The following is a 12829-nucleotide window of genomic DNA, read 5'->3' on the forward strand; positions in this document are numbered from 1 at the left end:
AATGGCTGAAAACTGAAGGATTTGTTTATTTTCTTCACAGTGAGGAGTCCTTGGAATGAAGACAAAAACGTTCAGCGACAAGAATAATGTGCTCAGTTGAGATACTTTTATGCATGGGTATTGAACAACTTTATTTGACACTCACCGGATGATCCTGCTAATCAAACTTAGGAAAAGACAATCCTCTAGGGCTTATAATAACTCTAAATATTGTGTCTGCCTCTTTGCTGAAGTGGGGCTGCACACTAGGGATCTCATAATTTGTTCTTCGGAATAACATCTCTGATGGTTGGAAATTCAGAAAGAATTCTAAATGGAATGTTCAGTATTTATTTTTATTTTTTTGCAGGAGTTGCCTAAATCAGTGAATTAAGATTTTAAAAGGGGGAGGTCATGTGACACAAAGGGCTTGTGTCAAAGTATTTGGGGACCCCAGATATCCTCATACAATGTATACCTAACTTACAGGATTCATTGGCAGCAGATATGGTGATAGCCACTAAGGAGGCTTTTTAAAGAATCACATTACTTTATAAAGGCTATCAACATCTCTTACTTGTAATAACAAAATGGATTCTTGTAGGTTATCCGGGCTGTGTGACCATGGTCTTGGTATTTTCTTTCCTGACGTTTCGCCAGCAGCTGTGGCAGGCATCTTCAGAGGAGTAACACTGAAGGATAGTGTTCGACAACAAAATGGAACTTTAATATTCAGAGGACTGTATCTCTGAATGCCAGATTCTGGGGACATTGGATGCTATCTGATCTACCTGATCACTGTTGGAAACAAACCACTGGACCAGACAGATCTTTGTTCCAATCTAGCCTGACTCCTCAAATATGTTTAGATATCCTGACTATCTGACCACCAAGCCAGAACAGGAGTACACATGAACATATGAAGCTGCCTTATACTGAACCAGACCCTTGGTCCATCAAAGTCAGTATTGTCTACTCAGACCGGCAGCAGCTCTCCAGGGTCTCAGGCAGAGGTCTTTCACATCACCTCCTTGCCTAGTCCCTTTAACTGGAGATGCTGGGGATTGAACCTGGGACCTTCTGCATGCCAAGGAGATGTTCTTCCTCTGAGCCACAGCCCCTTGCCATAGATGAAAACTCAAGGCAATGTAACCTGGATGATGAAAGTTAGCCCACTTGCAACAGAGCAGATTGCTGGTTGACCACCTTTCGACTGGTATGACTGTTTTTGTTCGGATCAGCTTTCAGATGCGTTCTTTTCATATAACATAGGGGAGTTTAACTGTTTTTAACCATTTACTGCCTTTTAAGGCAAAGGAATTTTCTGTACTCTGCTTTTAAGACCTTAGCAGCACAAGGTCTGATGTAACGTTTTGACAAGAAACTCATATAATAGCGAAGGATAAAAATTACTTGTGTTGGAACTGTTGGAGAAGTATATGTTACTGATACACCTAACTGATCTAAAGGTGTTGCTATATTGATACACAAGTGTGTTTCTTTTCAGGTCCTGCAGGTGATTACAGATCCAAATGGTTGCTTTATTATTTTGGTAGTGAAAAGTTCTGAATCCAATTCTATTGTTGTTATGATTAATGATCCAAATGTGGATTCTCCATACACATTTCATCAATGTTTCAGCCCCTTGACAAATTTTACATATGACTATATGATGTGGGGGGAAATTTTAATGACATACTGGATACAGCTTTGGATCAAAGCACACCCCCATGTAAATAATATGCTTTCGTGAGGTCTAGTCTTAAAGCCTACATGGCTGAACTAGGTTTGATTGATCCCTGGCGTGTATTGCACCCAATGGACAGAGGTTATACTTTTATTTCTTCTGTGCATCATAATTGTTTCTGGTTAGGCTACTTTCTTCTTCAGCTTCTCTGATGCCCATGATCACAGCCTGCGATACAGATGTTATTGTTATTTCTGATCCCGCACCCCTATCGCTAGTTCTTTGGTTTCCAGACTGGGTTAGACCTCCTGGTTTATGGTGTTTTAATGTTTCTCTTCTTAATGATGAGACCTTTGAAAATCAGATGATGTCTGAGTTATCAGAATATTTTAATATGAACCAAGGAATAGCTAGTACTCGTGCTGCTGAATGGGAATCTTGTAAAGCTTTTATTAGAGGGAGAATCATTGCATACGCTTCTCATAAGAAGCTTAGATAAATGAAAGAAACAACTTTGAAAGATAGATTAAAATATCTTTTAAGCCAGTTTATATATTTTCCATACCCTAGAACCTTAGACTTTATCAATATTTGAACGCATGGCATATAGACAGCAATTGCATATGGACTTATTTTTAGATTTTTGAAAACAGCTTATAGAAACTTATATGTAGATCTGCCACCACTGTTATATTTTTGGTTTTGCTTTATGTACATCTTTTTTCTTTCTTTTTTTAAAAAAAATATTGTTTAGGTGCTGGATTTTAAGTCCCCTCCCTTGTTCTTCTCTCTCTCATTCTCTCTCTCTCTCTCTCTCTCTCTCTCTCTCTCTTTAAGAATTAAAAAAACATTCTATTGTGTCTGCCCTTTCACTCTGAGCATTAACCACTTTGCTCCAACCCGTACCCTCTCAGCTCTTTCCCTGGCCCTGTGCCACATGGGCTTGGCTTGTTGACCCCACTGGTTCTACCTGTATGTATAGAATTGCCAACCCCCAGGTAGTAGCTGGAGATCGCCTGCTATTACAACTGATCTCCAGCTGATAGAGATCATTTCACCTGGAGAAATTGGCCGCTTTGGCAACTAGACTCTATGGCATTGAAGTCCCTCCCCTCCCCAAACTCCACCCTCCTCAGGCTCCGCCCCAAAAACCTCCTGCTGGTGGCAAAAAGGCACCTGTTAACCCTATGTATGTGGTCTTGTATGGGTAGGCCTTGCCATTACCTTACAGACCTGATAATATACATATAGATTAGAGCTGGGATCCAAATGGGGTTGCCAACTCTGGGTTGGGAAATTCCTGGTGATTTGGGGTACAGACTGGGAGTTCACCAGGGATGTGATGCCAGGGATGTGATGCCAGAGCCCACTGTACAAAGCTGCCATTTTCTCCAGGGAAACAAATCTCTGTAGACTAGAGATCACTTGTAATTTGGGGGGCAACTCCAGTTTGGCAAAGAGTTTTTTGTTTTGTTTTTACTCAAGCCCAAAGTGTTTCTAAAAACAATTTGTTCTTTGAATGTTTCAAATCTCCCTACTTTTTTTTTTTTTAATTGATTTCCCTTTGGCATGGCACATTGTTGTTTCAGAAACGAAAACCCAAAGAACTCTTGGCCCATATGGTACTCCTTCCACACTTCTTTGGATGCAGACCTCAGCTTCCTAGATATTTCTTGAGCTTTTGCTTGGCATCCGTTGGTGTTTTCAGTTTGCACCTTCATCTATTAATTGTCATTATCTGTCACTTTTATTTTCTGTGCCATCTGTTCCCAGTAGATATCTGTCCCTGCTGCTTGTTGTCTGTAACCTCTCCTATTCATAAAACCTTGATTTAGGGGAAGCACTCTGCACCTATTCAGTGTCAGTTATCAGTCCTAAAGTTTCACTTTATATCCCTAAAAAGTATGTCCTAGGCCCTGAAAATGTTTCCTGAGATGTACATGAACATTTTACCTTACTCATTAGTGAAGTGAATGACCTATGAACATGGCCAGGGGCACTCCTATCATTACTTTATATATTATGGAACTCACAATGAAAATAGATTGAAAATCCTTCTTTACCACCTTTATCTCTCAGAGCTGATTCACAAGTTACGAAGTCCTCATGTACCCCACCCAACCAGTCTGCCCTAATCCTGTGAATGTGATGTGGTTTGGGAATTTAATTCCCTGGTGTGCAGGGACCCAATTCTAACAACAGCATGGTGCACAGGAAGAAGGGGCTTCAGCTCCCCCCGCATTGTTTTCCCAACGTGAAATGGACCTGAGAAGCCAGTATTTGCCTCACTGTGGAAACTTATGTGTACTTGGGGACTCATAAGTTTCCCCAGTGGGGAAAATAGACGTTATTGTGGCCATTTCCAGTAGAAAAACAGTGCGCTGGGCGGGGGGAGGCTTAATTAACTCCAAGCGTGAATTCCAAGCCCAAGTCAGTTGAAAGACCATGTGGGGGGACACCAGAACTCCACAACATATGAATTGACTAAGGCTCCCAACTGGGGTTGCCAACCTCCAGGTAATAGCTGGAGATCTCCTGCTATTACAACTGATCTCCAGCCAATAGAGATCAGTTCACCTGGAGAAAATGGCCACTCTGGCAATTGAACTCTATGGCATTGAAGTCCCTCCTCTCCCCAAACCCTGCCCTCCCCAGTCTCCACCACAAAAACCTCCTGCCGGTGGTGAAGAGGGACCTGGCAACCCTATTCCCAACACCGCCTTAGCAAATGCTGGGAGATCTGGGGGATGGTGTCTGGGGATGGCAGACTTTAGGGAGGATGTGATATTAGAACATAAGAACATAAAAACATAAGAAAGGCCCTGCTGGATCAGACCAAGGCCCATCAAGTCCAGCGGTCTGTTCACACAGTGGCCAACCAGGTGCCTTTAGGAAGCCACTAACAAGACGAGTGCAGCAGCACCATCCTGCCTGTGTTCCACCGCACCCAAAATAGTAGGCATGCTCCTCTGATACTAGAGAGAATAGGTATGCAGCATGACTAGTATCCATTCTAACTAACAGCCATGAATACCCCTCTCCTCCATGAATATATCCACTATTAATACGTCCAATATTACTTGTGGAGGGAACTGTTGGCTGTCTCCTATAGTCTCTGTGGTCTTTCCCATAAAGAATAGGAGAAATTCCTAGAGCATCACTATGGGAAGGCTATTTTTTCTTCCTCTCCTCAATTCCTTGGGGGCAGGAAATTGGGGCTGAGAACAGGTAAATCCCTGCCCCAGGTGGGTAATTAGGAGACCTAGAATTAGTCCTCAGTTCTGCCTTAAATAAGTTAATACTTTCTTGTTCTCGAATTACATCAGGGAGTTATTCTGTAGCCATGGCCTCAATATGAATGAACTATCAGCAAGTTTAAACAACTTCATAACCAATCTGTTTTCTAACTGAAAACTGTATTTTGAATACAGGTAGTTTCATTCTGCTTTGGTAGATTCTTTGTACAGCATTTTCATTTTCTAACCACCACCCCCACACACAAATTTTACAAATCACAGATTTACTTAGCGTAACCCTGTCAAAATACCGAAGCCAATGTAGTTGTTCATTAGAGCTGAAAGAGTGCTAAAAATGTGTCAGTTTGGTTAGAAATAAATTCTACATGCTTGTTGTTGCCTGTTTTTTTACTCATTCATAGCATGCAAATGACTTTCATTTACTTACAGAGATAGCTGCAAGAGCTCTCTGCAAAACAAAAGTTTCAATTATTCATGATAACATATTTGTACAAGGATTCATGCTGTTAAGTTTCTGATGTTTCAGATGAAAGATGCCAAGACAATAAGTTTCTTTTTTTTCAGAATTAACATACTGGCGCATGCCTTGAATTAACTACCGAAATAATTTTATACATTTAAATACAGGGCATAAGAATAGTTTGCTAACTTGCAGTTGATGGGTATTTTTCATTCAAAGAGACTCTAGTGTCATAGGGAATGGGGAATCAAAGCTTCCAGAAGCCACCTAACATATCAAATTAAATTAATCTCCTGCATACTATCATATTTTCCCTCAATGTCAGGGCCCAATTTATGGATGCCAGCCTCCAGGTGGGACCTAGGGATCCCCTGGAATTACAGCTTATCTCCAGATATCAGTTCCCCTGGAGAAAATGAATGCTTTGGAGGGTGGATTCTATGGAATTGTGCCCCACTGAGGTTCCTGTTTTTCTCAGGCTCCATCCCCTAATCTCTAGGAGTTTCCCAACCTGGATCTGGCAACCCTACCGCCCAATCCCCCACCAATAACCAGGAGGGATATGGCAACCCGAGCCCACAAGACTTCCACAGTATTTAAGTAAAGTTCCTTTGTTGTCTATTCCAGTTCTTGTTTGCACCATTTATAATATTTGTGAATCGACTATTGTGCTAGTAGTGCTGTGATGACAAAGGAGAGTGATTTATAAACTCATAAACCCATTGTCAAGATGCATGCTTGAAAAGTGTGTTTCTGAATTCACTTGGACAGCTGACACGTTACATACCCAATGCATCAAGGCTCGGGCTAGAATAAGTGATGGAGATGTCATTTTAAGTGGCTGTAAAAAGAAAAACAGGGAAAGTTTGTAATGGAAATATAAGCACAAGTTTTATCTGTAGCAGGACTAACAGGCAGTGCTGTTAAAGTAAACATGATGGACTTGTCTCTTACCAGCAGTGATTTAGTTTTATGCAGATACATTTGTTAGCAGAATAAATATGTGTTCACACACTGAGACCGCTTATGCACATTTCCGGAGTATAACTCCATGGCAATCTTTTTTTAAAAAAATCCCATCACTTGTTTGAATTTAGTGACAGTTCTCTTTTTCATCTTCATTAAGGATAGTTCAGCAGTTTCTGTTTGTGTAGAATGCCTGGCTGTGAGATTGGTGACTGGCTGTGGATATGGAAACCATATCTCACTAGTTTTCAAGTGTGCTTTAGGATCAGTACAAGTGTCTGGTTATTATCTTCTATTAGGATCAGGGATATCTAAAGGGCTGTCTTCTCCCCTATATTCCTGCCTATTTATCCTAAATTGGACCTAGTTAACAATGAGAAATTGAAGCCGAGACTAGACACAGCCTTCTGGTAGGAACCAAGTTTAGTAATGTTTTACTAAACATTACTAAACTTGGACCCCCTCTGCCATAGAAAAACACTGTAGACTTTACCATGAGTTTTGATGGAGGAGGGTGGAGACCCCTTTGGGACCCCATAAAACTGGACCCAATTTCCACCAAACTTTGGGGCTCATGCAAGGATAGTCCCTTGAAGCTACTCTAAAAATTTGGGAAGTATACCTCCAAAAATTCCCCCACAGAAGCTTTGGGGGGGAAATTCCATAGACTATAATGGACCCGAATTTGGGGGGGGGGGGCAGAAATAAAGCAGAATACCCATATTTACCAGTATTGGTATTCGGCTTATTTCCGGTTTACCGAAAAAAATCAGGCCCAATAAACCTGAACTTTACCTGTTTTTTTTTTTTTTTTGCATTACCCTATTCCACCTTTATCTGCTGTGTGAGAAAAATTCTCAATGCCTCAGATGGATGACTGGTTGGATACTTCAGTATTTAGAATCATGATATCCTTTAAAACCATTAATCAGTTATTCAGGCTTCCCAACAGCTAAATGTTGGTAAACTGTGGCCTAATCTTTGCATTGCAATTTATTTGGTTTCCTAGAATATTATGACACAGTAGAGGGTTATGGTGGGCTTAGATCCCATGGCCTGTCCTGCTGAAAGGGGTGCTGGAATCACTTCCATGGGAAGAGTCCATGCTTTGCTTGCAAGTTGGAGTAGACAATTCTTTGCAGTTGGAGGAGATAATACTGGACTGTGTGGTCTGACTCAGTATTATGTACATACAAATCGATGTCCATTTTGCTTGTCAGAATTATTTCTCAGCCCCCCCCCCCCCGCCCCAGTGAAACTGGAGACTCAGGTTTTGATACTTAAAATCACATGATGCCACTCAGAAAGTTTAATCAATCATTCCGTTTTCAAAGTTAATAGTTATATCAATGAAAGTCCAACTGAAATCATGTTTCCATTGCGGCTATCTTACTAGCCGCAATGTGATATGGTTTTATTTTCTTTCGCCAGCTGAAGCAAAGAGCAGGAGGGTCCCTTGTATTGTTCGGTTAGTTTTACAAAGCTAAAAATTAAAATTGTGTCCCATAAACCAAAGCTGTTCAGCTTTCTCTGTGGCTGGTTATGTCTTCACTGGTACATGGTAGGTTTCTCTTCCCAAGTCAGACAGAAAGGGACATTTAACTTCATTTGCAACAAGGTGTAGGTCCTGTAAAGATGTGTCTTACTTTGCTTATCAGCATGTCCCTGAAGTGATCTCCCATGAAGAAATAAAAGATGGGGTTAATTACGCTGTTCAAAAAAGCAACAGGCCTTGTTACAATATAAACAATGTGGATTATGTTTCTTGTACACTGGGAAAGCTCCCATAATTTTGTTCGAGAAGCAATTCTAACATTGCGCATGATGTGATAGGGGCTAAACAGCAGTGAAAAGATACTCACAGCCATGATGACTAATGTGAGAGGTTTCTCAAGAGTCAAGGCTGCAGTGAGCTGTGAGCTGCGGCTTTTAAGGAAGTTGAGTGTCTTGATGTAAAAAAAGCACATGATGCACAAAGGAATTATGAAACCAACAATTGTCAAGATCACACTATAGATCAGGCTTTGGACTGCATCTCCTGAACTTGCATAGTCCATACATTTGCTAGTGCTGTTGACATTCTGTAATTTTATGAAGATTAACATGGGGAGCAATTCCAGTGAAACCAAGACCCATATGGCAATGGAGAAACCAACAGCCACTTTCCTTTTCTGCAGAAAATGATTTCTGAAAGGATATTTCATGAGTAGGTATCTATCAATGCTGATAAAGGAAAGGAAAAGGATGCTTGTGTATAAATTGGCATGTAGAAGGATCCTGTTGACTTGACACCAGATGATCTTGTAGGACCACGTTCCGCTAGAGTAACTTGACACCAGCAATGGAAGGGTGCAAAGGAATGCAAAATCTGACAGAGTTAGGCTGAATAGGTAAATGTTGCCACTTCTCCAGTTTTTGAGGCAGAATATGTAGCCGAAAACAACCACGCTGTTGCCGGTGATGCCAAATATGAATTCAAGAGAGTACATGGTGGAAAGGTAATACTTTTCCAGGGATTTCGATATATCCAAGCATTGTCCTGTCCCATTAATATCCTGGAAATATAAAACTAATGTCAATAATAAGAATAAAATGACATTTACTTTGTGTGTGTGTTAAGTGCCGTCAAGTCGCTTCCGACTCATGGCGACCCTATGAATGAAAGTCCTCCAAAATGTCCTATCTTTTACTTTACTATACATTTAACAGCAAAAGGGTTTATTGCAGTCTCAGATTTCTTGTCCTTCAATCATGTCCAAATATTAGTTAACCCTGTAATAAACATTTGAACTTAATCTGCTCCAAGTTGTTGGCATAAAATAAACATCATTACAAAATTCTTCTAAAGGGAAATTAGGTTTCAGTTTTCTTTGCACCATGGAATCCCAGGCAGAGTTACTCCAGTCTAAACCCATTGATTCTGTAAGAGGAATTGTACAGGATTGCACCATCAGCCTACCAAATGCAAGAACAAGGGTTATTTTGAGTATGTTACCATTTTATATAATGTGGTTTTCTGAAGAAAAGACAAATTCTTAAGGGATGTTCTGGAGAGGAACAAAAATTACTTTGACTAATGACATCAATTAAGAAATGAACAGCACAATTCCAAAGTTATGCCCTTCTAAACCCATTGACACCAGTAGATTTAGAAGGGTATAACTGTGCTTAGGACTGTCTTGTGTCTTAGAAAACTGTCTTTCTTAGTAACTTGCTGTTTCCCGATCATTTTTCAGATGTGCATCATAGATACACAAGCAGGGTAGTCAAGAAAAAACTATCAAACTGAATGAAAAGTTTGCCATTGGCCTCAATAAAATACAAATTGCAATTATAGACATGGTTGCTGACAATATTAAAGAAATGGTTCCTATAAAACTCAAAATAGGAGAAATGAACAAAGGGTTGGGTTCTACAAAATACCAGTGGAAGCCACTGATGGTCTGGAATCTTCCCTGCCCCCTGAGCCCTTTCTGTCAGCATCACTAGCAGGAGGTAGCCAGCATGTCCAAACAGCCACTGTGTGTGCATTTACCAACTTTTGCCCATATTAGACGATCAGGATGTGATTGATTAGGATAAGAGTCTGAAAGTCAAATTTCGCCCTCCCCACCAGAATTATTACAAGCACTATTCAAAGTACTGAACTAGGGATATATGTCTAAAGTCCCAGTTATATGGTATGCTAATAGGCCCTAGGCTATCGTTGTACACCCCACAAAGTGTTCAAGACTGGAGCTAGTGTGCAAGGACGGAACACTGCTGTATAGCCAGAGACAAACAGGGGTCTCCTGGCATCCATCTTGTTTGTGTCAATGCTGCAGAAAGCTGACTGGGCCAAGTCCAGACTTGTTTTACCATGCTTTCCACAAGAAGACACCAGAAGTTCAGAACAAACAAAGAGACAAAGGACAAGCATTTAGCATTTCCATAGTCCTCCTGCAGTAGAGGCCCACACCCTGCCAGATCTCATCAACTGCATTCAGATGGACTCCTAATCCCATCATGTAGCCAGCCTAGCCCTCTGACTCAACTTTTCAATCCCTACCTCAGTTTTCAATTCTATAGCTCAATGCTTGGGTACTTAATTCTCAAGTATCCAGCCATCATTCCTGATCTGCCTTACCTTCTGTTTCTATTTACCGCACCCTCTTAATCCAATCTCGAGCAATCAAGCCTTTGTCACTGGCAATGACCAGCCATTGCCAGCCATTGCCAGGCGCAGTGAGACATAGCTGCCAGCTACATTTAAGGGTATAAATATAGCCCCATTTGCCACAGCAATTTGCTGGCATTTTTCCCTTGAACCCAAAGCATGAGCCCTGCACTTGAGTGCAGTCCCTCTTCTCCTTCCCTTCTCGCAGCTGCCATTCTGGACCTCATTTTCTGGATCAGGTAACTATAACCTCCCTGGGAACTCCTTTCTGAGTTCTGTATGTGTTGGGAATTTTGTGTGTATGTGCAAACTAACTTGACTGTTTTAATAAAAGCCTCTTTATTGGGAACCTTTCCATTGGTGCACTCATCTGGCATATAAATTGGTTTAAAGATCCCCATGCCAGCCTCTTGCAAAGCTGTTTAGGTCCCCAGCTAATTTCCCCCAATAAAAGGAGACCCCTTTGTTTGGCATAACACCAGCTGCTGTGCTCCCAAGTCTGGACTGAGACCTCTGTACAATGTTTGCACATTGCAATGAAGGGCTTTGTAGAAGCTTAGAATAATTATGGTAGATAAGTGAGAACAAACGGCGAAAAACCAATATCATCCCATCAAACCTCGATTCTACAAATTCTACTAATCCTCAATTAAGATGTCTTTTAACAAAGGCACTTCTGAAAAAATCCGTTAAATTCCATGGCCCTGAAAAGAGAATGAGTAAAACAGAAATGTGTAATTAAAGGAATCTGCATATTTATTGCAGAAATATTTCCTAACCCAAAGAACCATGGAAACAAAACAAAGTTCTCATGAGGCTGCTGCACCTGCGGAAAAGTGGGATCCAGCTTGCTCCCAAGCTCCTGCCTGGAAATCCCTGCAAAGTAGGTCATGAAACCTGTGCATTACTGGAATGTAGTACCCCTAAAGGTCTGTCTCTTCCCATACGTCCCCATCCATCAGTTGTGAGCCTCAGCTTGCCACCTGCTAGTTGTCCCACCACTTAGGACAGCCTGCCTGGCATCAACTAGACCCTATGCCTATTTTTTTACAGCTGCCTGAGAAAGCAATGGGGATGTTTTGTCAAGAAACTTGTAAGAGGTACTGCAAGTCCATTTTGTTTGCCAGGGCTTCTAACACGGTATACAGACAGCCGGTATCTCTTAGGTAGGTTATTTGGGTTTTGTTTTATTCTTTATGTTTTAAATTGTGACTTGTAAGCTGTCTTGAGACATGTGGAAAGGGGGGATACAAATATTTTAATGAAAAAATTAAAAATATTGGATGCAGTTGGACAGTGAAGGGAGATAGTGAAGTGCTAAGTACAACCATGAAAAGATATTCTGACACCTGAATTGCATTCATTTAACTGATGTATAATTAAAAAAAGAAGAAGAACAAATGGCCATATGCTCTATTTAAATTATAGCAAAACTTTCACACTACAATACAGAAGGAAAGATGTCAATAACATAAAAGCGGTTACAACTATTGCAATATTTAAAACTGGGGACAACAGTTTTTCCCGTGTGTTGTAGAGCAATAGTATAAAGTATCCAGACATTTTCTTAATAAGATCCAGATAAGGGAAACTATCATTTTGAAATCATTAGCATGAAAGTAGACGATGTTATCACTATTGAAAACAAAATTTCACTGTCACACAATCTTTAAAGTAATGATCAGATTAACACTGCAATCCTAAAGAGAGTTACTCCAGTCCAAACCCACTCATTTCAATGGGTTTATAGTGGAGTGACTCTGCATAGGATTAGTGCTGTAAGAGTAACTGTTGGACAGGCACCGCATCCTCCACTAACACTGCTATTAACAAATGTCCACACAAACACAATATATCCACAACCACTCACAATTACCAAGGATACAAAAGAGATTACAAACATCCATATATTAGTTTACTACATACCATTCTATAGAATGGGTATTCCCTTTTCCAGATATGCCTTGACCATGATATGAAGAAAGATTCCAGGTCAATAGAATGCTGCTTGACAAAACGCTCAATGCCTGATTTACATAGTGGGTAGAAAGTAGTTAATGATTCAAAGTGTACTGAGAATTTGTGTGAGGTAGGCGTTTGGGCGGCTTCCGTGAAACAGAAAGTATTGCGAAATTCATCCTGAGTCAATTGCAGAAATAATGGAAATATTATTCCTTGCAACAACCCATTCAAAGCTAACCAACTGCACTTATTATTAAGGGCTCAGCTATATAGTTTTGATTGTGTTCATTGCTCAAGAATCTTTTCAACAACCATTGGGGTTGTTATAAGACAGCTAAGTAAGTGCTAAAAGAATATTTGGA

At 40.6% G+C, this 12829-nt stretch overlaps 1 protein-coding gene across 1 annotated transcript; it reads right to left on the reverse strand.

Moving 5' to 3' along the window:
• Positions 1–7953: 7953 nt before the first annotated feature.
• SUCNR1 (succinate receptor 1) lies at positions 7954–11397 on the reverse strand. Its single transcript, XM_056850387.1, has 2 exons — positions 11332–11397; positions 7954–8904 (listed from the first exon to the last, which is right to left on the reverse strand). Exons 1-2 carry the CDS (start codon positions 11395–11397, stop codon positions 7954–7956), a joined length of 1017 nt encoding a protein of 338 aa, XP_056706365.1.
• Positions 11398–12829: the final 1432 nt, after the last annotated feature.

Source organism: Euleptes europaea, chromosome 5 (assembly GCF_029931775.1).
Source record: "Euleptes europaea isolate rEulEur1 chromosome 5, rEulEur1.hap1, whole genome shotgun sequence".
NCBI lineage: Eukaryota > Metazoa > Chordata > Lepidosauria > Squamata > Sphaerodactylidae > Euleptes > Euleptes europaea.